Source organism: Neofelis nebulosa, chromosome 1, assembly GCF_028018385.1.
Source record: "Neofelis nebulosa isolate mNeoNeb1 chromosome 1, mNeoNeb1.pri, whole genome shotgun sequence".
Classification (NCBI taxonomy): domain Eukaryota; kingdom Metazoa; phylum Chordata; class Mammalia; order Carnivora; family Felidae; genus Neofelis; species Neofelis nebulosa.
The window spans coordinates 239988007-240015666 of record NC_080782.1 but is presented as its reverse complement, the minus strand read 5'-3'; the positions used below and the strand labels follow the sequence as shown (position 1 = coordinate 240015666).

Here is a 27660-nt window from a genome sequence, read left to right as displayed (position 1 = left end):
AGGAGTTATTGGCATTTGTGCGGAGTCTAAAAAATGTGGTCAGTGCTGTGAGCATTTACTGGTCACTTCCTGTACTAAGGGCTTCCTTCAGGAGCTAGAAGTCCTGGTACACATCAACTGATCGCTCTGCTTGCCCCATACACTTTTAAGCACACTCTATGCCCAATGTGGACCTTGAACTCATGACCCCAAGATCAAGAGTCTCATGCTCTACCAACTGAGCCAGCCAGGCACCACTAAACATTTCTTTTTTGTCTTAATATATAGGTGATACCAGTCCATTTACACGTGAAAGTACCACCTGCTCGTGTAGGATGATGATCTGAGATCTGGTGATGAAGCCACTGGGGAGGATCTCTGGAGCAGAAGACCCTCGGTGGGCTGTGAAGTTCAAGTACGTAATTCCTTACTAAGTCCTTGCAACTGAATTTGTTCCTAAAACCTAAACTTCCTCAAGCTTAAAAAGTCTTTTCAAGTGTGAGAATAATGAGTTTTAAAACTTCCATTTTGTAATAGATGACTACCCACGAGAAAGATATTAAATTAAACAATGTTAGTGATTCTGCTTTAATGACCTTACGGTAGAAATCAGCCACCAACACTAGGCTTCAACAGTCGACCGACTGGATGCAGGAGGTTCAGAAGACAACTTAATTCATGGAGAATCCACTTTACCTATGACAGGCATGAACTAAAGAACCTTAACCCTTGGAGCAGACGTCGCTAAATAACTTTAGGTAAACTGATAACGTAACTCGGAAAGCCCTTACTTCCAAAAAGCAAACTAACAATTGCCTGTTTCAGAATTGGAAATAAGGGTTTGTAATAAGCTCTTACTGTGACATGACCTATGGATCCACAGAGTATGACGATAGGCACCGCTATGCAGCAAAATGTAGATATGTTTGCCTTTTACGGTGACTGGTCAGTGGGCAGAGAGAAACGATCATTTGCCTCTGCACTTAATACGATGTCTGCAAAGCACATGTTGTCCTTGAAAACCTGTCCTCTCCTATAACTCAACCGGAGTTTTAAGCTAAGCCTTCCCTCATTAGAAAAAAAAAAAAAAAAAGGAAAACAGGACAGTAGACATGTACAAGGGGTCTGGAATGCATCCTTCTCTTCGAAGAACACGTTTGCTTTGTTCTTCTGCATGCAGGTGGAAAGAAGGGACAAATTACAGTGTCTGAACTCTGTTCCTTGGATTCTGCATTTAGTCACCATTTCCTTGCAACATGGCAAGGGGAAGTTCCTTTAATTCTTTTGGGGAGAAGGGAGCAATTTACTTTTATGTCAGAATGTCATGGGGCGCCTGGGGGGCTCAGTCGGTAAAGGGTCTGACTCTTGATTTCAGCTCAGGTCATGATCTCACCATTCATGAGTTCGAGCCTCACATCGTGCTCTGTGCCGACGGGGCAGAGCTTGCTTGGGATTCTCTCTCTTGCCTCTACCTTACTTGCTCTCTCACCATAAATAAATGAACTTTAAACAAATTTTTTTAAATGTCAAGTTGTTTGGCCATGCCTACCTATGCTGGAGGTCCCAATAATACAGAACCACTTTTATACAGCCTTTCGGTTTTTCATATTTTAGAAGATCTTTCAAGGGATTTTTTTTCCTATTCATTCTATGAGAGATTTTATATAGAACCTGTTTACTTGGTCTAGAAGCTGCTGTAGGCTTCCGATTGTGTCTGGCTCTGAAAAGAATTAATGTTTCTGTCTGCCCTGTTTTTCTTATGGCTGTGGCTTTCAATCATAATAAATTAGAAAAACCAGAATAATGTATGTCAAGAATTCATATATAGAGCATTTTTCCTACTGTTTAATTAAAATTTAAGATATATATACATATATCTTCAATTTGACTCTAAGTTATCATTTCCGAATGACATTTTTGTCTCCTTAAGAGAGTCAGTAAATGAGATTATTTAAAACCCTAGTGTCTTGGGGCGCCTGGGTGGCTCAGTTGGTTAAGCGTCTGACTTTGGCTCAGGCCATGATCTCCCAGTTCATGGGTTCGAGCCCCATGGCCGGCTCTGTGCTGACAGCTCAGAGCCTGGAGCCTGCTTTGGATTCTGTGTCTCCTTCTCCCTCTGCCCCTCCCCCACTTGTCTCTCGCTCTCTCAAAAATAAATAACCATTAAAAAAAAATCTTTTAAAAATAAAGAAATAAATAAAACCCTAGTGTCTTATGCCGGGTAATAAATTAACTCTATATTCTTCTCAAGAAAGAGCTACCAGTTGATTTTTCAGCGAAGAGTACCTTCTTAAGTAGTGTTTAAAGGGTGATGATTCCGGGGCACCTGGGTGGCTCAGTTGGTTGAGCATCTGACTTCGGCTCAGGTCACGATCTTGCGGTCCGTGAGTTCGAGCCCCGCGTCGGGCTCTGTGCCGACGGCTCAGAGCCTGGATCCTGCTTCGGGTTCTGTGTCTCCCTCTCTCTCTGCCCTTCCCCCACTTGTGCTCTTGTGCTCTGTCTCTCTCTGCCTCTCAAAAATAAAATAAATGTAAAAAAAATTAAAAAAATAAATAAAAGGTGACGATTCCAATGCCTACAAATGTTAAATAACGAACGTATTTCCATCTCTGTTAATGCCCCCCCCCCCGCCTTCCCAATCCCTCTGGGGGATCGCAGGGAACTTCCTCTGGCACCACCCACAGAACTCCCTCCTTCCAAACACACCTGCCTGGAGTGGAGAAGCCTCGAGGGCTCTTTCGGGGTGACCCCTGCAGTTTGAGAAGGGCCACCACACAGCTGCACCCGCCGGGGCCTTGCCGTGGGGACCGGCACAAAACAGAGGGCAGGACTGGCTCTAAAGTGCCGAAGTAAAGAGAAAGAGGGGAAGGAACAAATTCAGCAGAACCTCAGTAAGTATTCAATCCGCGTAATGAGCATGTGGGTGCTCATCGCAATGCTGTCTTCTGCCTCTACGGATGCCGAAGAGTTTTCGGGATAATATATTTTGAAAGGGGGCTCGGGGGTCCTAGGGCCAGGCACACGATTTCTGCCAATCATGGGGAAAGAGGGTGAAGGCCCAGGCTCCATTCCACCTACACCAAATGGCCTCTGCCTCTCACGTCCACTCTCCACTTGGCTCACCTGGTGGGGACCACATCCACAGAGCCTCAGGGCACTTTCGCCGCAGGCTGAGTCCACCAACAGGAGGGTCAACGCGAGAGTGACGTCAGAGAACCCATTCCCCCAACACCCATCCCACATCCTCACCCCACAGCCTGACGGTGTCTTTCAACCAAAGGTCCCCTCTCAAGGGACGTTGTTCCTTGTCCTTCAAGGTTCAGGCAACCGTTTCCACCCTGGTCCCCCTGGCCTTGGGAGGTAACGGTGCCTCGGCTGTCAGGTTCCTCGGCAATTGCCCGTTCCTTTTCACCACTGCATGTAAACCCTTGGCTTATCTTAAGCTGACTTTGGGGACCCCATCTGATAGAACGCTCACCAGAGCGTGATTGCCTATTCCATCCACGAAGGAGAAGGTGAATCCGACTTACTATTCTGAGAAGCAGCAGCGTGCCTCGTTGGCAGGGAGCCACTGCAGACCATTCCTGAGTATGTCTGTCCCTCCTTCCCTCCCCAGACTCCTCCCCTTGCTCACTGGCGATGGATTTCTTTTTTTTTTTTTTTTTTTTTAACGTTTATTTACTTTTGAGACAGAGAGGGACAGAGCATGAACAGGGGAGGGGCAGAGAGAGAGGGAGACACAGAATCGGAAGCAGGCTCCAGGTTCTGAGCCATCAGCCCAGAGCCTGATGCAGGGCTCGAACTCACGAACCGTGAGATCGTGACCTGAGCTGAAGTCGGACACTCAACCGACTGAGCCACCCAGGCGCCCCTGGCGATGGATTTCTTACTGCTCTGAAGGTGACAGCTCCGGATCAGCCGCAGATCAGACACCAGGCTGCCAGTACCCCACGGAAGGGCTTAGAGCCACACATGCAGGCTGAGGTCGCCCTCCCCCGGGAGCCAGAAGAATGGAAACTGCAGGGAAACCATGCTGGCCGTTTCGTCACCACTCGGTGAGGGCCGCCACCTGTCTCGTCCTCCGCGGCCTCCTGATGATGATGCTTTCCCTAAAGATATCGTGTGGTCTCCACCAGGATTCTGCCCCCCGCCCCCGCCTCTTTGCGTCTTGTGTTTTCCATTGGATGGCCAAAGACACTGGAGAAGCCCCTCCCCAGGCAGACCCTGGGGACACACAAGGACACACCGAGGGGATGATAGTGGCAAGAAGGAAAATCCCTGCAACCGACCTAGGGGGTAAGACAGACCGGCTTCTGACGGTTTCTGACGGCTCCTTGGGTCAGGAGGGCGGGAGGTAGCACAACTCCTGTGACAGCTGTGTGATGGCAGAAGCCGTCGCGGAGGGCTAGATGTCATGCGACTTTCTGGACAACAGAGAGTTAGAAAGAAAACCCCGGGCCCAAACGGGGTCACTTATGTTAAGAGCGTCACATCAACAAACCAAGACTTAATACCTAACCCAACTGCAGTCTCACCTGCCTCCAAAATGTAACCTTTAACCAGTCAACAGGGAATTTCCACTCAGCACTAGCAAATATGCTGATAGACCCCTTCCACTCTCCTTAGGAGGGTGACCTTGCCTACACCAATGCATTCTTCGCTAATAATTTCCCTTTTTCCACTCCATCCCTGCCTTCAAAAACCTTTCCTTTTCTAGACCTCCTTTCTATTTCCTACATGGGATGATGCCTGGTTCGTGAATTTGATCTTTTAAATTACTCCGTTGAATTTTTGTTGCTTAACAGAAGTAATCGTAACAAGTGTTACCTTTTCTTGGGCATTCTGGGTCCCATGCTTCGCTAAGTGTCTTACGCTCGTGACTTCTAACATTGTAGGCACTATGATCACCATACTAAGAAAAAGTAACGTACTCAAGGCCATGTAACTGTAAATATCAAAGCTGAGACTCAAACCAAGTATGTCTGGCTCAAGAGTTAATACTCTTTCCATTACACAATTTGTTTTCTCTGAAAGGAGGTGGAAGGATATCTGTTCCGAGTTTGTTTTGTTTGGGTGCAGAGGTATCTAAGGAGAAGAGAAGAGAGAGAGAGAGAAAGAGAGAGAGAGAGGATACAGAAGAGGCAGGACAGGCCCCATCGTCCTCTCTCTGCTCATACATAAGGGACTGGTTTTGAGCCTCTGAGGACAGAAACTCAGGCACAGTGCTGATGAAAAGTTGGACTGGATTAAGTCCACACAGCACTGCTTTCTCCCTTAGAGAACAAAATCAGCCCAGGCTTGAGGAGAAGCTACTCCTCTCCCCTCACTGCCCTGTTCCCATGTTTCAGAGTCGTTTGGGGCTCAAGGTGTCCACAGGGGATAATGTCTTACAGAAGCACCTGCTGCAGAGACCTCGACAAGTCCCCTTGACCGAGAGGCTCAAGAGGAAAGAAAGGGAGAAAATACATTCCTGAGCCCATATAAGATGTCACCACCCTGAGGAGGCCCCGACACGGCCAGGGAAGAATTTACACTGAACAAGAGGAGCATGGGCAGGGTTAAGGTCTGATCAGACAGGTGAAGGCTTGGAGCCATGGAGATACGGATGTAAATATTAACTGACCTTATTTATACTCATGAACTACTGGACCCAAGGAGGTGTGGAATAGTGACTAAGCCACATGTTCTTTCTTTGGACTCCTAAAACCCTGGCTCTTTGTTGGGGTCACTGCCATTAGACCCATGGCTTCAAGCCTGCGTCTGCTCCTGCCCCCTCGTGAGAACGCCAAGGTCTGGCTTGTTTTCCTGGCCCTCTGCCGCCCGCCTGCTCTTTCCTTTCTCGGCTTCGTTTCATACACTAGGTCTCAGCTTCCTTGTCTGTTCTCCTGAAGACTGGACTCCACTCTCCCATCTGAATTTTCCTTACTCCTAGTGTGTTCCAGGGAAAAAAACCAAAACATGCATTTGGTTTTTGTCTTCTTGGGCCTGGGACAGAGCTTGGAAATTTCCTGAGCCACAGGGCTCGTTTGTGTATGCTAATGAGATCACTTGTGGCGGAACTGTTACGTAGATTCAGGACCAGCGGCTGGACACAGAGGGACCAATCGTGTGATTCGCGGTTTAGAACTTTCCGCTGCCCCCCCCCCGACCTCCAGGGAGGGGAGAGGGGCTGCAAATTGACTTCGGCCACGGATGACTTGACCAATTTTGCCTACCAAGTCAAACTTCAGTAAAACCCCTGAAACAACGAGGCTCAGGGAGCTTCCAGGTGGGTGAACACACTAAGGTGACGGGAGGGCCCGGAAACTCAGCACACCCCTTCCCCCCCAAGTCTTGTCCACTGCTTCTCTTCCAATTGGCTGTGACTGAGTCACTTGCGAGTGAAGTGCCGAGTTCTGAGTCGTTCTACTGAGACGCTGAACCTGAGGGAGAGCATCATGGGAATCCCTGAATTTGTACTTGGGCAGCCTGGAGATCCCACTTGTGTCTGGCCCCTGAAGTGGGGGCCAGACCTGTAGGGTCTGTGCTAACTCTTGGTAGTGTCGGTTGGAGAATTAGGAGACTGACTGCTTTGGGGAAAAATGGCGCAACATCCACCCTAAGTAGGTTGCTGTCGATATTCGTCTTGATTGTATTTAACGTGGTAAGGATATTCTCGCAGCCTTGGCGAGGACACTGACAAACACGTGCACGAACCACCATGGAGCCATCAGGCAAGAGCCTCCAACACCTTTCTGTCCCGCCGAGAGCCGTCATCATCTCTCGCCTGGATTGTTACAGCAACCCATAAGGGGTCTCCCCACTTCTATACTGGCCCTCTACGCAGCAGCTAGAGGGATCCTCTAAACACGTAAATCAGAGCACATCACTCCTTAAAACGCTGCAGTGGACTCCCAGTTCCTTCACAGTGACCTGGTGCCCAGCTACCCGTTCAACCGCATCGTCAACTGGCCATCATTCACCCCACTCAATGCCTGTCACCTCCTTATTCTTGGAACATTCCAGGCAGCTCCCACCTAGAGGCTTCGCACGGGTTCCCCTATCTGGAACCTTCTTCCCTTAAATAGCTTGTGATTATTGCCTCCCCTCCTTCAAGTGTTTGCCCAGACTTCACCCTTCTCCACGAGGTCTGTCCCGACCTTCCTATTTAAAATTGTGACACATCTTCTCATACAACCCCTTCAGACTCCCACCTCCTTGTCCCGGCCTAGCGTTCCTTTTGTCCCGTCATATAAGATAGCATATAATTTAATCATGCATTGCATTTGTTGTTTCTTTTCCCTCTCTCCTTGCTTGAATGTAAGAGTCACAAAGCTCAGTATCAAATCAATCTCTTTCCCTGATGTATTCCAACTGCCCGGCACATGATAAATGCACAATACACGTTAGGTGAGTGGATGCTTTTAAGAACAGAGGTTTGTTTGAAGGACCCTGATGGACAGTGCTGCCCTGTAATCCCCAGGTTGGTTGTGGAAGCGGCTGCATTTGGTAGACCCTGGGAGACGCTGGGAGAGGCAGGTCTAGTCACACTGGTCCGGAGCTTGCTTGAACCTGGGCTTTCTCCTTGACCAACCTTTTAAAAAGCTCCTCTGAGGGGCGCCTGGGTGGCTCAGTCGGTTAAGCGTCCGACTTCAGCCAGGTCACGATCTCGCGGTCTGTGAGTTCGAGCCCTGCGTCGGGCTCTGGGCTGATGGCTCAGAGCCTGGAGCCTGCTTCCGATTCTGTGTCTCCCTCTCTCTCTGCCCCTCCCCCGTTCATGCTCTGTCTCTCTCTGTCTCAAAAATAAATAAACGTTAAAAAAAAAAATTTTTAAATAAATAAATAAATAAATAAATAAAAATAATAAAAAAAAATAAAAATAAAAAGCTCCTCTGAGCCCTCTGTTCAATGAGGCCTTGCCTTTGGGCTGTGACCTTGACTTGTCTAGCCCAGTTTTAATAAGAATCCACTAAGTCAGTTTAGCAAAAATCGCTCTCCCCTTAATATGCGATTTCCCTCAATATTTAACCAAGTTCCTTAACCCCTACCCCTGATACCCGATCACCATGGCCTGCCTTCAGCAAGAATTCTGTCAAGTTGGTTTAGCAAGAATCCCCCCTACACTGGATATCTTCTCTTATTAATTTTCCATACCCTGGTCCCCTCACTCTGCTCATTGGCTATAAGTCCCCAGTTGCCATTGCCGTATTTGGATTTGAGCCCAATCTCCCTCCCCTGTTGCAATGGTCTTGACATCTCTTTCAATAGTCCTAAATAAAGTCTTCCTTACCATTTTAACAAGTGTCAGAATAAATTTTTCTTTAACCAACCCTATGAGTTTGAGCAAGTCACATAATTTCTGTGTCTCATCTGTCAAACCCATAAGAGAGGATCTCAGACATCGCCACTAGCCTGAATCAACACAAAAGATGCCAAGCTCCTTAGCACGCTGTAACTAGAATTCTTTCCTAGGCATCATAGGGGGCAATTTCCCCAAATGTGGCCCACCCTTCCGTATCCTGGAGTCTGCTTCTACTCTGTCACACACTGAAGCTCCAGAAGCTTCCTGACGGCAATAGAGAGAGAACCAATCCCAAAGTAGCCTTCAACAAGTGAGATCAAGTCTCAACTTTTAGTTCAAATATTCATATGGCACATTCAACGATACATCTGCCTTAATTTTAGCATAACACTTGATATTGCTTATTAGATAGACAGTCTAACTAACTTCTTTTCCCAAAACATTTACATAAATCTAGTACCTTAGGAAGGGCCTGATTTGTTGACGCTGTGACCGCATGACTCCCCCACCACACACCCCACCCCGGGGATTCGCGATACAACCCCCCCAGAGCTCAAGAAGCCCAGACTAGATCTTTTTCAGCTTTAAAAATTATCTGGCCCCAGGAACAAGGAGACCAGGCAATCAAGTTTTATAGATTGATGGTCTTAATAAGACAGGTTTTAAATGCCTTAATAAAAGCGTGTACTTATAAAAATGACCTTAAGATAGATACGTGGACCCTCAACTCATATACTCCACTCTATGTATTCATACATGTTGCTATATCCAGTCACTGACATTTTGGCTTTTAAAAAAATTTTTTTTAATGTTTATTTTTGAGAGAGAGAGACAGAGTGTGAGTGGGGAAAGAGCAGAGAGAGACAGAGAGGGACACAGAATCTGAAGGAGGCTCCAGGCTCTGAGCTGTCAGCACAGAGCCCGACGTGGGGCTCGAACCCACGAACCACGAGATCATGACCTGAGCTGAAGTCAGATGACTTCAGTCGGATGACTGAGCCACCCAGGCACCCCCAACATTTTGGCTTTAAGTAAATAAGTAAATAAGCTTCAAGTAAATAAATACATCAGTTGTGAGGAAATTCTAAAGCACCCAAAGCCTACATAATCTGCAAAGATATACCCAAAGTTAATATACTTTTTGCTGGCTATAAATAGAATTTATCAGCCAATGACTACAAAGACAATTGAACATGTTGTTTTCTCAACATCTGTCAGATGCTTTCAAGTCAATCCTGACTGTTGAAAAGTTGGACTTCAGTATAACTATACAGCATTAATGCTTTATTTTAAAATAAATTTATAAGGGAGCATGCGGGGCTCAGACAGTTAAGCGTCCAACTTCAGCTCAGGTCACGATCTCCTGGTTTGTGAGTTCGAGTCCCACATCGGGCTCTGTGCTGACAGCTCAGAGCCTGGAGCCTGCCTTGGATTCTGCGTCTCCCTCTCTCTCTGCCCCTCTCCCATGCAAACTCTGTCTCTCTCTCTCTCTTTCAAAAATAAATACACATTAAAAAAATAAAATAAATTTACAAATGAAATTATTTTTAACCGATCAGTCAACTGGTAAGTTGAATGAATTCACCTTTAGTTTGAAAGGCAATGACTTTCATAACTAAGAAGACATTATACAGAAGCACTTTAAAAGGTAAAAAAAGAGGGGCACTTGGGTGGTTCAGTCAGTTAAGCACCCACTCTTGATTCCCACTCAGGTCATGATCACAGGGTGATAAGATCGAGCCCTGCATCAGGCTCTGCATTGAGCATGGAGACTGGTTAAGATTCTCTCTCTGGCCCTCCCCCACTGGCATACGTGTGCAGGCACGTGTGTGAGTGCACCTGCACACACGCGTGCTCTCTCTCTCTACTAAAAGAAAGATAAAAAAAAAAAAGAAAAAAGTCAGAACTACTGTGAGAAAACATGTACAGTGATACATAAGTATATTTCTCTCACGTCTAAGCAATTTAGTATCAGTAAGGGTACGAAAATCCATCTTAGATGGCTTCTTATTATACTAAAAAATTCAGAAAATAGTCAGATATTCCAATTGGGCAATAAAAATCAAAACCATGATGTAGTCTCAATTCGTGTGTGCATTCACATATTTAGGTAACAAGCAGTCACAAAATTAATCCTGATTTGCTAGAAGGCAAGTACTATTGAAAAAGTTACACTTACCTCCACGGCCTAATGAATAAAACACTTAAGAATTTTTATTTTGGAAAAATTTGAAAGAGAAAAACAAATACTGGGCTTTTTCAAGGGTAAGCCAAGTTTGAAAGCCAACTTGGAAAAGCCTTCCATCCACTGATAGCATTAGGTTATAAGATGTGAAGCCTTACGTGGTCCCTGTGGCACGAAAATTTTATTTATTGAACATAACTGTTTGAATACAGCATTCAAAATCAATGAAAGAATGTTTTGCTATATGCTTAAGAAAAAAAAGAATACATGGAAATTTAAGGGGTAATTATAAATATTATATTTTTGCATAAATCCTCAAGCCTGCAAAAGAAGCATATGTTCTCATAAAATAGCAATTAAATTTCAGGAAAGGAGTGAACTTTGTTGTTATCATAGTTCCCAAAGTCAATGCAGACTGTGCTCCCTCTCTCTCTCTCTTTCTCTCTCCCCCACCCTTTCCTGGGTTATCTGATACAATTTCAGGTACTTCACAGTTTTTTATTTAACATTTTCTGAATAATCATATGGCCAGTAAGAGGCACTAACATATACACTTGAAGAAGGAGAGAACTGGGTAGATCCAATCAACTGTCCCTTACAGCAGCCACACCAGAAGACAGAAAATCAAAAACCATCTGGACGAAGGTAAGGAATGATTTTCAACCCTTGGCTTGAACTTTTACACAGGTAATTCCAGTTAGAACTAAAGTACCTAGAGTTGATTCACTTTCATCTCTAGAAAGCTTTCACCTGTTTTTGCCTACCTGTGTTTCACTTGGGAAAACCCAATAAACCTTGAAATATCAGTGCAAATTGTCGTAATTGAAAACATGAGCTCATTTACCTATTATCCTTGGCCTCCATTATCACTTCCGGAATATGTGTCTGTGAAAATCATGAAACTCTTTTCCTGTCTTCTAAGTCTTTCGTTTGTGTTTCCTTTGAATGTGTACTCCAAGCTCAGCTCTGCCTGGCCGGTAAAAAGCCCATGTTCCCCTCAGTGTCCATTCATCATCTGACGCCCGGAAGCATGGCTGCGTTTTGTGGTGTTCCCTCACGTGTGACTCTCCAGACTGAAAGTTGAAAGTGGTTGCCTCGTTGGGTTATGCGCCTGATCGAGCAACCCACAGAAGTTCTTCAGGTAAAATAGTACTGGTTGGGCAATGGTTTTTGGCTATTCCCCACAGCACAAATGAGCTGTTTTCATCTGAGAATCTTCTGCATTTTCTTCACGCAGGTGGTGAGGAAAAATGTCACAGAAGCTTTGGGGCTCGGTGTCCCTCCCCCTCATCTCAGCAGATGTGAAATGCTCACGGGCGAGAGCCTTTCTTCTTGCTCTGGTGATGATACCTGCTTTTCCACGTCACTTTTGGACCCTGAGAGAAAAATCAACGAAGGTTAAAGGAAGGAGTAAGGAAAAGTACGTGGAGTAAATGCACTGAAAATGTAATTCCTCATGGAAGACAGCCACGGTTCTTATTTCCAGCGACTTGCTAATTATAAACTGCTGGTTGCACTGTGGCCCTGCCAAACAGCGTGGCATTTATCCCTCCCTCACAACCAACGGATGCACATGGCAGCCTCGGTAAATTTAAAAAAAAAAAAAAATCTACTTAATTTAGTTTCCTGTTCTCACTCCCTATGCATTTCTTCTCATTTCTCTATTTCTCTGGCTAATACCTGCCAGCAGTCTAACATCTTAAGAAACAAACTAGGGGCGCCTGGGTGGCACAGTCGGTTAGGCGTCCGACTTCAGCCAGGTCACAATCTCGCAGTCCGTGAGTTAGAGCCCCGCGTCAGGCTCTGGGCTGATGGCTCGGAGCCTGGAGCCTGTTTCCGATTCTGTGTCTCCCTCTCTCTCTGCCCCTCCCCCGTTCATGCTCTGTCTCTCTCTGTCCCAAAAATAAATAAAAAACGTTGAAAAAAAAATTAAAAAAAAAAAAAAAAGAAACAAACTAGAAAAAAAAAAATGACTGACTTTGACAACGGTGATAAGCCAGAGGGACACATGAGACTGAATTTTCTACCCGTTCATACAACTCTCTTGAGTATAAACGCTTGATGATTTTAGACAGTACCACACTTCAACAGTTCTTTGGAGCAGACAGAAGAGAGGTAGAATTGCTAAGATGTTTAATATGTTAACGAAACTTGAATGCAGAAAGGTAAGTAACTGTGTTCAAGCTCACTCAACCAGGAACTGATAAACCAGAAACTGGAAAACCAGCTCCTGGACTCCTATTCTACTTTTTGTTAGCCGATAGTATTTGATTGTGGACAAAAGTCATTTAGAGGGGCGCCTGGGTGGCTCAGTCGGTTAAGCGGCCGACTTCGGCTCAGGTCACGATCTCGCGGTTCGTGAGTTCGAGCCCCGCGTCGGGCTCTGTGCTGACAGCTTGGAGCCTGGAGCCTGTTTCAGATTCTGTGTCTCCCTCTCTCTGACCCTCCCTCATTCATGCTCTGTCTCTCTCTGTCTCAAAAATAAATAAACGTTAAGAAAAATTAAAAAAAAAAGTCATTTAGAGAGAGTAATCTAAGCTATGCTTATAATACTATAGATTCTTGACTTCATGAAAACCAAAGAACTCAAAACTCACTGTAAACTATTTCCCGAAAACACTTCCCCAGTAACTTGTTATAATAAAAATATTACCAGGCATCATGAGTGAGATTAATTGAAACAAACCAAACCAAATCTTAATTATGCTTTCATATAAAAATGTGTACAATGAAATTTGAATGCCATGTGTCAAGAATTAGAGAAACTTTGCATTTAAATTTTTAATTAAAGAATTAAAATTAAATTAAGAATTTATAGGGCGCCTGGGTGACTCAGTCGGTTGAGTGTCCGACTCCTAATTTCGGCTCAGGTCGTGATCTCAGGGTCGTGAGATTGAGCCCTGCATCAGACTCCGCACTGGGCATGGAACCTGCTTGGGATTCTCTCCCTCTCTCTCTCTGCCCCTCACCCCTGTGCATTCTCTCTCTCTCTCTTCCTCTTTCTCTCTCTGTCCGAAAAAAAAAAGAAGGAAATTACATAACAAGAAGATGAAACGCTTTTGTATGACAATGGGTTTCAGAAATTAGACTCTTCAATTTGAAATGTTCAGTTTAAGAGAAGTTCTGTGCAATAAAGTGGAAGATTAGAATCAGTTTCTTTACCTGTAAAACAAGGAGCTGGAGTAAGTGTTGTAACTCATTAACACCTGTGAAATTCTACGATCCGTTCTATGATTTAACTTATAACAATTCTGAGCATAGGAATTAATCCAGATATGTCTCCTGACCAAAAAAGATTTTGTCAATTAAAATGTCATGTTAAATATAAACATAAAATATAAATGTACTGTAGAACGGACACAGGTTTTATATAAATGTTTATGATAAAATATGAAATTCCAAGGGAAATCTGGCATCAGTTATACTCAAATAGAGGCCTTAGGCTGCACGTGTTCTGCCTCTGTGGGAGCGTTAGAGAAAAACAGAAGTATTGACTTAAGTGTAACACTGCAAGTTCGTGCTTACTAGCCTCACTGAAGGAGTTTCCAGCTCTAATTCCAGTTTGTCAATATCTTTTGAAAAACATATTCTGAGATCTGCAATTTTAATTAGCTTTATATCACCTGGAACGTTTTGTAAAATTGCAATACAACGTAGGAGAACGCTGTGGCAAATTATTAGAACTTTCCTCCAGAGGGACAATGATACGTTGATGACAAAAAAAAAAAAAAAGATCTCTGAATAGTTTTTACTACACAACTCTGAGCCCTAATGAAAGTCCCATCATCGAGCACATCAAGCTATCAATATTAGCAAGATACAACAGGTTTGCCCAGTGTATCACCAAGGCCAAGGTACAGTCTTTCTGCTGACCCCTCCACGGTGCTGCCAGTCTAAAAATGTTGTCAAAGGGGACATCGACATGACGTGTTCTTGATGAACCCATGCTGGGTCCCAGGGATAACCGTGCCCTTGTCTAACAGCCCCTTAATTCTCTTTCAATGAAATCAATTTTAATATGACTTCTATAATTAACATCTAGCCTACAAGTTAGAATTCTAACACCTATTGTTCCTTTTTGGACACTGGAACATTGGTACGTGTGCATCTCCCCAGGACTTGTCTTTTTTCTCCAATTGTTCAGAACTTACCCCCTGTGAAAAGGCACAGCCTAGGCAATACGGTCAATGATACTGTAATAGTATTGTATGATGATGGGGGGAGCTACTTTTTGGTGGACAGAGCAGAATGTATAAACTTGTGGAATCGCTATGCTCTACACCCAAAACTAATGTAACATTGTATGTCAACTACACTCAAATTTTAAATTTTTTTTAAAAAATTTAGAAAGAAATTACCCCCTGATGATATAACAATTTTATATGCATATTGATGGGAGAAGACAGCGTGTTACCTGGAAACACCAGTTGCCCGAACGGTAGTCACTGATGAGTCACCCTTATGGTTTTTTTCATATCTGAGGATCTGTGGCCTAATTGGGTACCATCTATTTGTCACTTACTTAAGAATTTTTAAACTTACTCCGTGCTTACATAAATGTATTATGAAAGGAAACTCTCTATTCACAACATACATGGAAACCCAGTCCTACGTGCCACAAATAGAGGGCAACTCTAAAGATAAATAAGATGAATACAAAACAAAAGGAATCTTTCTAAATTCTGGTCTCTCTTCATTAAAAAGGGGGTTAGTAAATGGATGGGGACATTTAGAGCCTTTAATGATTTCATTTAGAAAGAAGAAAGACTGAAAATTAAGTATCCACTTCAAGAACTTAGAAAAAGGTAATGGGACAAACCCAAAGAAAACAGGAAATACTGATGAGAGCAGAACTAATGAAGTGGAAAACAAAGACACAGAAGAAAATATCAGCAAAGACAAAAGTGAGTTTGTTTAAAAGACACACTGGCAAACTTGGGGCAAGTCTGATCAAGATAAAGCAAAGTCACTCACACTTCAAAAGATACACTGGCAAACTTGGGGCAAGTCTGATCAAGATAAAAGCAAAGTCACTCACACAAAGATAGTGCTGGGAATGAAACATTAGATGCGTCAGAGATTAAAAAGATAAGAGATGATACAACCTTTCGGGTAATGAATTTTTAAATTTTGAAAATGGACAAATTCCTGGAAGAATATAAAGCACCAAAACAAATTCAAGAACTAAGTCAATCCAGGAAATAGATTCGATCACTGATATTTAAAATCTTTTCACAGAGAACACATGAGGTTGGACAGTTTCACTGGTGAGCCGTACCAAATGTTCGATAAACAGATGAACTCTAATATCTTATAGATTCTACCAGAGAACATGAAAACAGTATGTCCAAGTAATTTCATGAGGCTGATAATATTCCCAAATTAAATGATCTACACCAAACCGGGACAATTATGAAAAAGAAAATGTAATGGCCAATCTCACTCATGCAAAAATTTGAAATACCTATTAGCAAGTTGAGTCCAGCAGTGTGTAATAAGCATAATATCTTATGATTAAGCTGATCAGAGAATAAAATACAGTATCCATTAATAACCAAAAAAAAAAAAATTAAAAGGAAAGAAAACAAAAAACTTCAGGTCAATGAGAAGTAGGTGAGAACTTCATTAAAGGGCAAACATACCCTCCTGTCTTAATTTCTATTCCCCATTTTACGGGAGGTGCCAGCCAGTGAAAGACAGAAAAGGGGGGAGAAGAATGAGAAACGAGGGGAGCAAGAGAGGAAGCAAAGCTGTCACTATTCACAGATGGAATATTAAAAAAAAGAAATTTAGGCAAATTACCAAAATTAATAGTAGAGTGAATCAAGATTATTGATAAGTTCAACTGCCTTTCTACATACCAACAAGAGTTTGTGGATTTTTTTAAGGTGTTCTTTTAAACGATAGCCATTTATAATAGCCCGTGGGGGGTGGGGGGGGGGAAGGAGTTACCTTGGAATAGTTATAACAAAAGAACTTGTATAAAACTTCTAGGAAGAAAATCTGTCAACTTGAACAAAAAAACATTAAAGAGGCCCTTTTAAAAATGGAGATAATGCATGTAATGCCATGTCAGCTCTCCTCAAATTGATCTTTTCATTCAGAGGAATTCCCACTAAAATCCCAGTAAGTTTTTAAAATAAAACTTGACAAGCTGATTCTCAGAGTTTTAGGGAAGAACAAAGGGACAAGAATTTTTTTAAAAAGACTCCTTCAGAAAGCTTTTCTAGATGTTGAATCTTAATGTAAAACTATTATAACTAAGTTGGTATGGCATTCACACAGGAACAATCAGAATAAAAAGCTTAGCCACAGGGCCCTGCATTCATGGAAACTTGATACATGACAGAGGTGTTTGTAGAATTCGGTGGAGAAAGCGGACCATTCGGAAAATGTTACTGGGACAAGCGGTTATCTACGTGGAAACAAAATGTATCTGTACCTCCCACTGTGCACAAATACCAACACAAACTCTCATGAGCGAGAAGATCAAACCTTAAGCTTTTTAGAAAGAAATATAACACAATATCTTAATGACCTCAGAGTAAAGAAGAATTCTCCAAAGAACAAATAGAAGCCACTGATCGTAAGACAAAAGATTGTTACAGTCAAACCATATTAAAACTAAGAACTTCTGTTCACCTAAGGTAAGCTACAAAAATCAGGAGAACGCATTTGCCACACAGATAATTGACAGTTTTGTGTCCAGAATACAGAACTCTTGAAAATAAAAAAGAAACAGCCCCCCAAAAAGTATGCAAAATTCTCTAATTTATACTCTTTCGTATGCATAGTATTTTCATTTTAAAAATAATAAAAATTATGGGGCGCCTGGGGTGGCTCAGTCGGTTGGGCGTATGACTTCTGCTCATGTCATGATCTCGTGGTTCATGGGTTCGAGCCCTGCATCAGGCTCTGTGCTGACAGCTTGGACCCTGGAGCCTGCTTCGGATTCTGTGTCTCCTTCTCTCTATCTCTGCCCCTCCCCTGCTTGCTCTCTCTCTCTTTCTCAAAAGTAAACATTAATTTAAAATAAATAAATAAATAAATAAATAAATAAATAAATAAATAAATAAAAATAATAAAAATTAAACGTGTACTATAAATTGTGTCTTGTGCAGGGGATAATATTAAAAATAGGTTTATAACATGACGGAGGGCATATAATGACATCTTTGCTTAAGACAGTCTTTAATATCTTCCATTTATTGCTAGAACAGCTGTTAATTAAGAATGAGTTTCTGATGGAAAAATAGAGTCTACGTAATAAGGTTTTTACAGGAAGAAGGAAGGAGAGGAAGAAAAGAAGAGGGAGGGGAGGCAAGGAGAGAAGGAACTTGCAGAAGGGGTCATATCCTCACTGAATAATCTCATTTTTTTTGATGCCTATTTGAGTCACATCACATCTCCTCATTTCCCCAACACCGACCATTCCCTCCGTGATCAGGGCATGTGGCCTCCACGTTGTGAAACGCTCTGTGAGAACCTGCTCCCCCGGCATTCCAAAGTTTTCCTCAGAGTTGTGAAGATCCAGGTGGTGCCCATGAGCCCTTCTGAATTAATATGAAATTCTGCAGGTGGCGTTTAAACGACAGCACCTTACCCGTGTAGTCCCATACAATTGCATCCGTGGTTTCACGCAATCCTCAAGCCTACTTGAGGAAAGAGGGAGACCAGCTGGTTTCCCCATTTTACAGGTTAAGGGACCGAAGCTCAAAACACGTTAAGGCATGTGCCCACGCCACAGGGGGATATAGAAGGGAACGAGGTGACACACGTCCCCAGGGCCAGTCTATGGCAGATGTTGTCCATGTGAGTTTATAAATATGAAAACGTTCGTTTGCAAAGGCGTTAATCTTCGCGAAATGTAGCTCTGCAGGGGCAGGGTTAGAAGGGGAGACACTGCGCCTGCCATCACAGGGTCCCGTGGGCCACGAGGGCACTACAAAGGTCACACCGAGGAGGTGACAGAGCCCCAACACCAGCTCTACGCCCTTCGTTCAAGAGCTTCTCCAATAAACCCAACTGCTTCCCATATAATGATATCGAAATGTCTGCAGCACACCAACATTCACAAAGGACTTATTGTATATTCTTCTCTTTATTCTCATGATTATTTTGTACTAATCCAAGATCAAAATATATAGGCGAAGGAAACATTAAAATGTCTTTTTTATTCCCAACTCATGATGGCGCACACACACACACACACACACACACACGCCTTTACTCAATTCAACAAACATCTATTTCTTGGTGTGTGATAATTTCACATTGTAAAAAAAATTTTTTTTAACGTGTATTTGTTTTTGAGAGAGAGAGACAGAGCGTGAGCAGGGGAGGGGCAGAGAGAGAGGGAGACCCAGAATCTGAAGCAGGCTCCGGGCTCCGAGCTGTCCACACGGAGCCTGATGTGGGGCTCGAACTCACGAACCGTGAGATCATGACCTAAGCTGTAGTCCGGCTGCTCAACCAACTGAGCCACCCAGGCGCCCCGATAATTTCACATTTTAAATAAGCCTATATAGGAACACATCTCTGTTTGTGATTATGTATTTAGTTCTATTTCACGTTCATTATTTTAAACTCAGAAATGCTTTTTGTGCCTTCCTGATGGTAACATTAACATTACGTGGGAGTTTTATACTTCTATGTTTAACGCTTCCCTTGCATATAAATCTTCACCTGATAATGCATCCATTTTTGAGTGCTCCATTTACTTCTACAAATCCTTAACAATGACATCACACAGAAGACAGAAGCCTTTTTTATGGCATCAGCCGTGAATGAACAGCAGTCCAATGCAATTTAAGACAGCTTTTCAGGACGACCAAATTAACCATGAAGTGTTAACTCTGGTGTTTTTTACTGCTTTCATAATGTTGTGTTAACGTAGCTCATTAGCATAGCCAAGAAAATCAGTATATCCTACATTTTGTGTGCAGTTGAAATGTTATTGATAGTAAAATTATAATGCAGTATAGTAGGAGTGTCTTGCAAAGACAAAGTATCTTTTTTTTAATTTTTTTATGTTTATTTACTTTTCAGAGAGAGACAGAGACAGAGTGTGAGCAGGGGAGGGACAGAGAGAGAGGGAGACACAGAATCCGAAGCAGAGTCCAGGCTCCGAGCTGTCTGCACGGAGCCCGACGCAGGGCTCGAACCCACAGACCGCGAGATCATGACCTGAGCCGAAGTCAGGGGCTTAACTGACTGAGCCACCCAGACGCCCCAAGATAAAGTATCTTTAATTCATTGAAGTGACTCCATAGATATTATCTTTTTGCAGTTTCATAACAGCCTGGTAATTCGGTAGAAAATTGTTAATTCTGTTTCACACGTAAGGAAATTGGTGCACAGAAAGTCAAGCGACATCCGACCCTGGGACTCAAACACGGGGTCTTCGACTTCTAGCTCTTACCTTATTCACCGAACACAACATCCGTACTCAAATATGATTTCCTTCTCTCCCATTGCTTCTTCCCCCAAAGGAAAGAAAGCCACTTCCATCACATCAAGTCCGGGGTGGGGGGTTGGTGGGGGGGGGGGGGCGGTTAGGAGCGCAGGAGGAAGGCCAAGGCTGGAGAATCATGTCATCTCTCTGCGCCTCATCTGGCCTGCCCCCTCCCTGTGCAGGTTCATCAGAAAGACCACCCGGAACTATGTCTAAAAGTACTCAGCAGACTGCAGATGACGTTTGCCAATCTTGGATGTCCCTCTTCATGTTCGTGTAATATTCTCCAACACGTGCGGGGCCAGGAAATGCACGCGTGATACCCTCTGCCGCCTGACTCAGGCCCTCGTCCCGGGCGTCGGGCCCGAACAGTTGGCTCTCTGAACTTGCTACTTGGGAACGGGGATTTGGATATCCATCCCGCCAGCTGTGGAATCCGTTCGTCTGGCTCTGAAAGCTGAGGCCGCTGCCCACGGCTAAGAGAGGCACGGCGTGCCGTTCAGTGACCTCTCCGCCTTCCCGGCAAAAATACCCTGTTCTGGCAATCAGGGTTTTCCCCACAGCGGGTGAATTTGGCACCATCTACGGTCTCCTTTAAGGAGGAGGAAAGACACGTGCCGGCCCCACTAACTCACGGAGGTGAAGCTCCCTTCGTGTTGCTCTGCACGAAGCAGAAACGGCCCCGAGACTCGGGGTGGAAATCATGGCCCCGGTGGAGACAAGTGGTGACGTCCCCTCGGCCCAAAGCCGTCCTTTGGTGGGTAGGCGGGGAGGAGCGAGGGAAGACGAGGGGATTTCTAAGGTAGACTTCGCCAGAAAGCAAGAGGACAGAACAGACTTCCCAGGAGCTAGAACACAGACACCCAGCTGCCACCCGTGGGAATGAAAGGAAAGGTCTTTCCTGCAGGGAACGAGATAGAAATATCCACAGGACCTACCCCTTGAACTTCATCCCCAGGATGATGTCCCTTCTCTTTGGCTTAGCGTGTCCGTTAAATACAGAACCACATGGGCTCGGAACTAGTAAAAGCCCGTCTTCATGGAGGGAGAGGAAGTGGCCTGTGGCCCCGAGGAAGCGAGGACATCCCGGGTGACCTCTCCCCCTTTCCACCATTGGCCGTGCTGCCATATTCACAGGCATCGCGCTCTGCAGCTTTACTTATCAGAATAACGTTGGTTTGCCCAGAAACGGTCCTTCAACCCACCTACAGCAAACAACAGGGTCAGGGCTGCCCATGGTGACCTCCTGAGAAGGGCATCCACATTCATCTAAAACTGGGAACTAACAACCCACATTACTGTGTATCGCGTCTGACCGAAGCCACTGGTAGCGAAATCCTCCGGCATGCGGTGAAAATTCACCCTTGAAAGTCCCTCACGTCACGAGAACGGGGAGCCAGCCACAGACAGACTTCCGGCCCGCAGAAAGCCTCAACTGGCACTGCCCTCGGAATAATTGCCTGGCCCTCCCTAATGTCAGAACAAAACCGGAGTCAGCAGAGACTTTCAAATGGCATCTTTGCAAAATGGAGAAATCAGATTCATTCGCCCTGTACGTGAATGGAGCAAAATTAAGATTTTAAGACGTAACAACTATTTTGAGTGTCGCTAATGACAGAACTGTATCGGCACGATCTGTTGCAGAAAAGGCCACGGTCACTAGTCATCATCTGACCTCAAACGCACATCCCTGTGATTGAAGGTGTCCGTAAATGCACTTTGTGGGCGATAAGTAACTGGTTGGTTGTGTGCATGTGTGCGTAATTGAAGATGTCCGTGTACAACGCATAACAGAAAAGATACCGTATTTCAAATGGAATAAGAAAAACCTATGAGCTACTCCCTCAGATTCCGAAGCTCCTCTGTGTTACACAAATCTTCCTCCCCTACTTTGCTGAACACGCCTCAAGAGTGTTTTCTTCGTCGTTGACTCTCTCACTCAGTGAGATCTGGGGCCATGGATACGTAAGGCATTCAACAGAGATTGAATAATTTAGTCACTTTGGCCAATTTCCAGATAATAAAAATACACGTACTTTTATAGCGTATCTTGGATCGAATTGAGGAGCCTCTGTTTTCAGTCTTGTCAACTAATGGAGCAAATTGTCTGAGGCAGGAGTCTGGGGAGGGCTGATACTGGAAGGGGACCTCCTCAGAGTCTTGGGTTTATCTTGGGATCAATGTTATCAAAGATAACGTTTCACCCCAAAATAAGAGACCATATAGATGAATTAGATGGCATGGGAATTCGATCTCCATAAAGCTCTTAAAAAATAATGCATGAAAAATAGACTATTTGATTAAAATACATCTCATTTCATATTATCTGACTAATATTATCATCCGGGTTTTTTGCAGGGAAAAAGAATATTCATTCATTCCCTTAAAAAAACAAAGGGAGCTTGCCATGGAAATCCACGCCAGAGGCTTTACTCACCTGTCATCTGACCTCTGAGGTGGTGATTGTTAGCCTATTATCAGTGCCACTTAAGGAGGAGGAAACTGAGGCACACCCGAGTAGCTCAGGTCATGATCTCACGGTCTGTGGGTTCGAGTCCCGCATGGGGCTCTGTGCTGACAGCTCGGAGCCTTATGCCTGCTTCGGATTCTGTGTCTCCCTCTCTCTCTGCCCCCCACCCATTCATGCTCTGTCTCTCTCTGTCTCAAAAATAAATAAACGTTTAAAAAAAATATATCTTTATGCTCAAAGTAAATGACTCTCTAATTTATCAGTTAAGGTTCTGTTTACCTAGGGTTCCTAGATTTAGCAAATAGAAATGTGCCTAGTTGAGTTTGAATTGCAAATAAACAACAAGCAATTTTTTAGTGCATGTTTACCTTAGGCCATATTTCCTGTAATGGATCTGGTGACCCTATCAGTCATTTATTAACGGCCCTAAGAATTAATAATGACCCTAATCATTTCTTAATGATTAAATTGATCACTGCATTAAAAACAAGGAGAAAGAGCTAAGCCTTCACTGCTAGAAGTAAAGTAGTGCACAAATTCTAGATCCCTGAAAAATGGAAATACATGCAGCTCTCTAGCACTCAGTACTTAGATGAAACAAGGAGATCTATGAAGCGTAAGTGATCATCCATAACATTATTTGTGTCTTTGACTTATTTTAATATGTTGTAGTTTCAGGACACATGAAAAGGAAAATGGGGATTACATTGCCCTCATCTTCTAATTTTCTAACCCAGAGCAGAATATTTAAATCAAATCTTTGGACACGATGTCACTGTAACCAGACCATCGATGCCCCCTTACAAAAGCGAGAACCGGTGTGCATTGGATTTCAGGCCACTGTAAGCTCTAAGTGCTGTGAGAGGGGACACGGGGGTACAGGGGCCAGAGCTCAGCGTTTGCAGGCTAAGGACTCACTGACGTCTAGCGAGAAAAGTCAACTTGGATACCACCTGGTCGACCTCCCCTTTTTACAAATGGGAAATCGTTGGGGCTCTCTTCTCCCTTGGTCTTACGTTTTATCATCGGCAAAACAGGCCGGCTCTTCCTCGAGGCTATTGTGTCGAGGACAACGGACAATGGAGGTGAAAGCACGTTACTTGATCAAGTAACTGTTATACACCAAGAGTACCCCAAAGACAGGGTGTATTAATTGTGCACGCAGGACTTGAAGGAAACTTAAAGGGTATCTGCGTCGTACCTCTGATCGCAGAGGTGAAGTCAAATGACTTTCCGGTTTGTGCAAAGAGAAACCAAGGCCTCAGAGCTAGCACCACACCCCTCGATTCCCGCCCAGTACTTCCCAGCTCACCACCACGGTGGCTCCGTCCTGGGCTCTAACGTCAGACGCGATGCGCGACGCGTAGAGTTCCAGGAAAGAAAAGGTGGCAAGGGGGAAGGAGAAAAGCACATACGAACAGAAACTAAACTAGCGACAGGCTGGCAATACAAAAAGCAAACTGCTGCCCGGGTTGTCCAAGGTCAGAAGAGCAACGAGAACTGTTCTGGTTTCCAATTTGGCACTGTTCGCGTCAGTCCCATCTAGCGGTCCTCACTTGGACAGTCGATATCATCATCACCTCTGCCATCGTCAAGGCTTTAACAGGAGCTGTACAAAGACACTTGGCCTCCCCTCCTCCAGTGAACACTCCTGTGGCAGCGTGGAAACGTCACCATTACGCTTACAGGCAAGAGATCCCAAGCGAGTACCGGGTATGTTTCTTAATATCTACTTAGAGCTGATTAAGATGCACTTGATCGAAAGATCATTTCAGAGTCCCTTCCTTTAAGGAAATGCTCTGAGAAACCATGGTGGCCTGCCTCCCCCACGGATCGGGGAATAGGAAGGTGGGTAGACTTCCTATGGGAAGTGGGAAGGTGGGTGGGAACGGGAAAAGTCAGAACTCCCGCTAAACAACGACACGGGGCACGTGCGGTGCTGATGCCCTCACGTGCATGACCTCATTCGAACCCGGGGACAGTTGTGTGAAAAACAACGGCCCCCATCTCTAATATAGGAAGGTACTGAGACCCACAGAAGTTAAGTGAGTTTTCGGCGATCAGAGCTACAACGAAGCGTGGCTGAGATAAATACCTGAAGCTCCTGAGAACCAGTCCAGCATCAATAGCGATAGAGCAGATGCTTCCGATGGAAGGGAACCTCGCTCTTTCAAAGAGCGTGACTGGGCTTTTCCTCTTATCATGGGAATCATGGGAAGCATAGAAAATACCACCTTCATCAAGGAAAGAATCTCAGAAACCAAGCAAGGCACGAGGGAAAGACGGGGACGTGGAACATGTGGCTTGGCGTGTTTGACAGGGAGACTGAAGGAGCCTCGAATGCCAGAGACAAGACGGGGGGAAATCGGCCAGCCGAACAGCCAGAGAAGGTACGGAAAGGACGAGTAAGACTTTGCGGCAGGGTTAGGGAAAGGAGGCTGGCTAGTCATGAGCAAAACCACCAGGGCACCGTGGCCACACACTGACCTGGTGCGTACCTGGTTATCAATGGGCAGCTTTAAAAAAGACCGATATAGGAGATTTACTTCCCACGTGACAAATACAATGGGATTACGCGTCGATTACTTTTCTCTGCTTTGGAGGAGAAATAAAGAGCTGCCCTTGCATGGAACTCGAGGGCGGTTCATGCTGGGGAAACGCATGGAACGAACCTGCTTTTGCCTTCCACTTACACAGAGCAGGATGAAACGAAAGCCCGGACCGGTGGCATGTTAGAAACCGATCCGGCGGTCTGTCCTGAGGTTATTAACCTTGTTTCAAGAGAAAGAACAAGACGGAGAGGTTTCCTCCTTGTTAAAACCGAGATACTCTTTCTAAGAATGTGACGATCACTCGCTGGAAGAAAATGGAATGACTTGGTAAAATGCTGCTCACTAAAAGCAGGATTTTCAAAACCCGTTACGTAAGGTAAGGATAATATGTGGAATCACGCAAGGGCGTGCTGTTTAAAATGAGGACAGCCGGTGTAAATTCCGCCAGAAGCCGCTCTGAGAATCCCACTTGGTATTCAACAGGGCTCTTGACCCCCACACTCCGTTTTACAGCAAAGGACCCATTGTGACCAAACACTGCAAGCCCAGGGTGGAAATTAAAATGACAAAGCCGGGTGGTCTGAGCACGGGGACCACCGTGGATCTCTCTAGGAAGCAGACGGCTGGCGTCTCCCCGCCCCCCAAACCCGCAGGCTGCCAGCCCCAACGGCACATTTTAAAAAGAGCCCATTACTCACAGGTGCACGACCCATGAAAGAAGATTCTCTGCCTTCCACGGAAGGCAGTGTCTTAGGAGAGTGGTCAGTGCTGTCCGAAAACAACTGCAGTGACTGACCGACCTGCTTCCAGCCCAGCTCTCGGAGGACCCAAGAACCAATCACACCGTGGGCTCGCCGATTTCTACAAGCTTCTTCCTTTTCCCTTCCCGTTCCTTATCTAACCGGATCCTCAGCCACTTACCGGTGGCCGTCAGCGTCCATCTCAGCGCCTTTGTTTTCCTTTTGTCACATCAGCAGGCTCCAGCGTGACTGCCACCGCAGCCGCACTGGGTCCAGGGGACTGGATGCCGCAGTCAGCGGGCCCCCCGCCCCCACCCAGCAGACTTTTTTTTTCTTTTTAAAGAGATAGGACCATCATCAACCTTAGGCTTTAATAATGCTGCAGAACGCAGCGTGGGTGCTCACGCTGGTCGTGCAAAATAACAAGGGCAGTTTCTATTCTCACCAAATTGCCCAGATTAATTTTAGGACATAGACACAGCTGACAAAAGCCCGCTCTGTTAAACGGGAGCCGAGTGGCCTTAGACAAGTCATTCGTGGGTCTCATTTAGCTCGGGGAAAATGAGGAGTTGCGACCAGGCGATAGTCTGGAAATGCTATCATTTACTAACATCAAATACAAAACAGCAGCCACATACTCACATATAAAAGACAATAACACGCTACGTTGGCCTTGCAGGTTATAGCTTACAAAGCGCTTTTCTTATTTTATTTGGATTTGGCTGTGAAGTTCCAAGGGTTAAAAAAAAGAGCATTTACCCAAAATGCTTTGTAAATTAGGAAATGTTACCCAGCTATAAAATGGTCTAAGTTTTCACTGGTAATGTCAGTTTAGTAATAAAAATATGGTAAGAATAAATTTAAAAAGAGCTCTATCTTCTTGCTTCCTAAAATGGGGGTTGAAATACCGAGAGAGCCTGTTTTTGTAAATAGCTCTCCCCCGCCACCCTTGGGTGCACCATATTCCTCATTATAGCCTCCTCGTACAACTGCCTACATCAGTAGAAATCTAGAATAGAGGCTTACCTAGAACCACTTGAGCTTTGAAAGTCTGGGTTGCTTGACGTCTGAGCAAAATACCTGACTCCACTCAGCAACTCCAGACCTGAAAAGGCTAAACTCTTACCTCTCCTGCGAAGACCAACTGAGGCCCAAAACAGCATCCACTCCAGAAGCAGCGTCACTGTCTGCAGCAGGGGCCTCCGCAGGGCCGCCACTGAAGACACCAAATCTAATTTCCTTTGTGTCCTAGACTCACAGATTCAGGTATAGAGCTTGCCCAGGAAATAGCAGGGCAATGTCTTATTCCAATAAAATCACTGTGTGCCAACAAGGGAGAAATAGTGTCCTGACGGCCTTTTGTCTGACCCTCACCGTAGCGCTTTGTGGGCTGCCAACAGTCTGGTCCTCAGGGGTATTACCCCCGTGGGGGTGAGCTTCTCCCCTCCCAGGGTGCCTCAGTTCTAGCACCGCCATCTTGGATGTCATCAAATTAACTCAGGGCACATCTGTGGACCACTGCCACATAGTTAGGTACAGGGGGCTGCAAGACGAATCTTCAAGTTTCTTGTTCATGTAATGTGGTCATCTACATACTCCCATCGTTGAGCTCCTGGAGCCCCGTGGGCGCCAAAGTTATAAATTATCAGGATTTATAATTCCCGGTTCCTCCACCTTCCAAGGAAAACGGGTCCCTAAGGAGATCATTTTGTTTGGTTCAGTTGCAACGCTGCTGGTATGTAACAGAAACAAAGCGATAAGGACTGTTACTGTTGTATGCTAATTAGAAAGACCGCGTGTGATTCTCTTAGAAAATAGGAGAAATGGAGCCCATAATCCTACCATCTGAAGCAACCACTTTTTATCTTTTGGTATTTGATATATACACATTATATACATATTTTATACATATATATATACATATATCTGACTTTCCCACTTAACATTGTATTGAAAACATTTTCCTCTTTCACTCTTTGAGGACATACTTTCTAACGCC

At 44.6% G+C, this 27660-nt stretch overlaps 1 protein-coding gene across 3 annotated transcripts in view; it reads right to left on the bottom strand.

Annotated features, from left to right (window-relative positions):
* The window catches only part of SACS (sacsin molecular chaperone), an 85866-nt gene extending 59904 nt beyond the window's left edge, over positions 1-25962 (bottom strand). For 2 of the 3 annotated variants that reach the window (XM_058689987.1, XM_058690012.1), the window contains exons 1-2: positions 25843-25962; positions 11290-11821 (exon numbers count right to left, since the gene is read on the bottom strand). In XM_058689987.1, the coding sequence (XP_058545970.1) occupies positions 11290-11309 (20 nt within the window). In that variant the 5' untranslated portion in view covers positions 11310-11821; positions 25843-25962. Of the gene's footprint in view, positions 1-11289; positions 11822-25619; positions 25722-25842 lie in introns of those variants that run through there. The other variant, XM_058689997.1, reaches the window with a different exon arrangement.
* Between the last annotated feature and the right edge of the window lie 1698 nt (positions 25963-27660).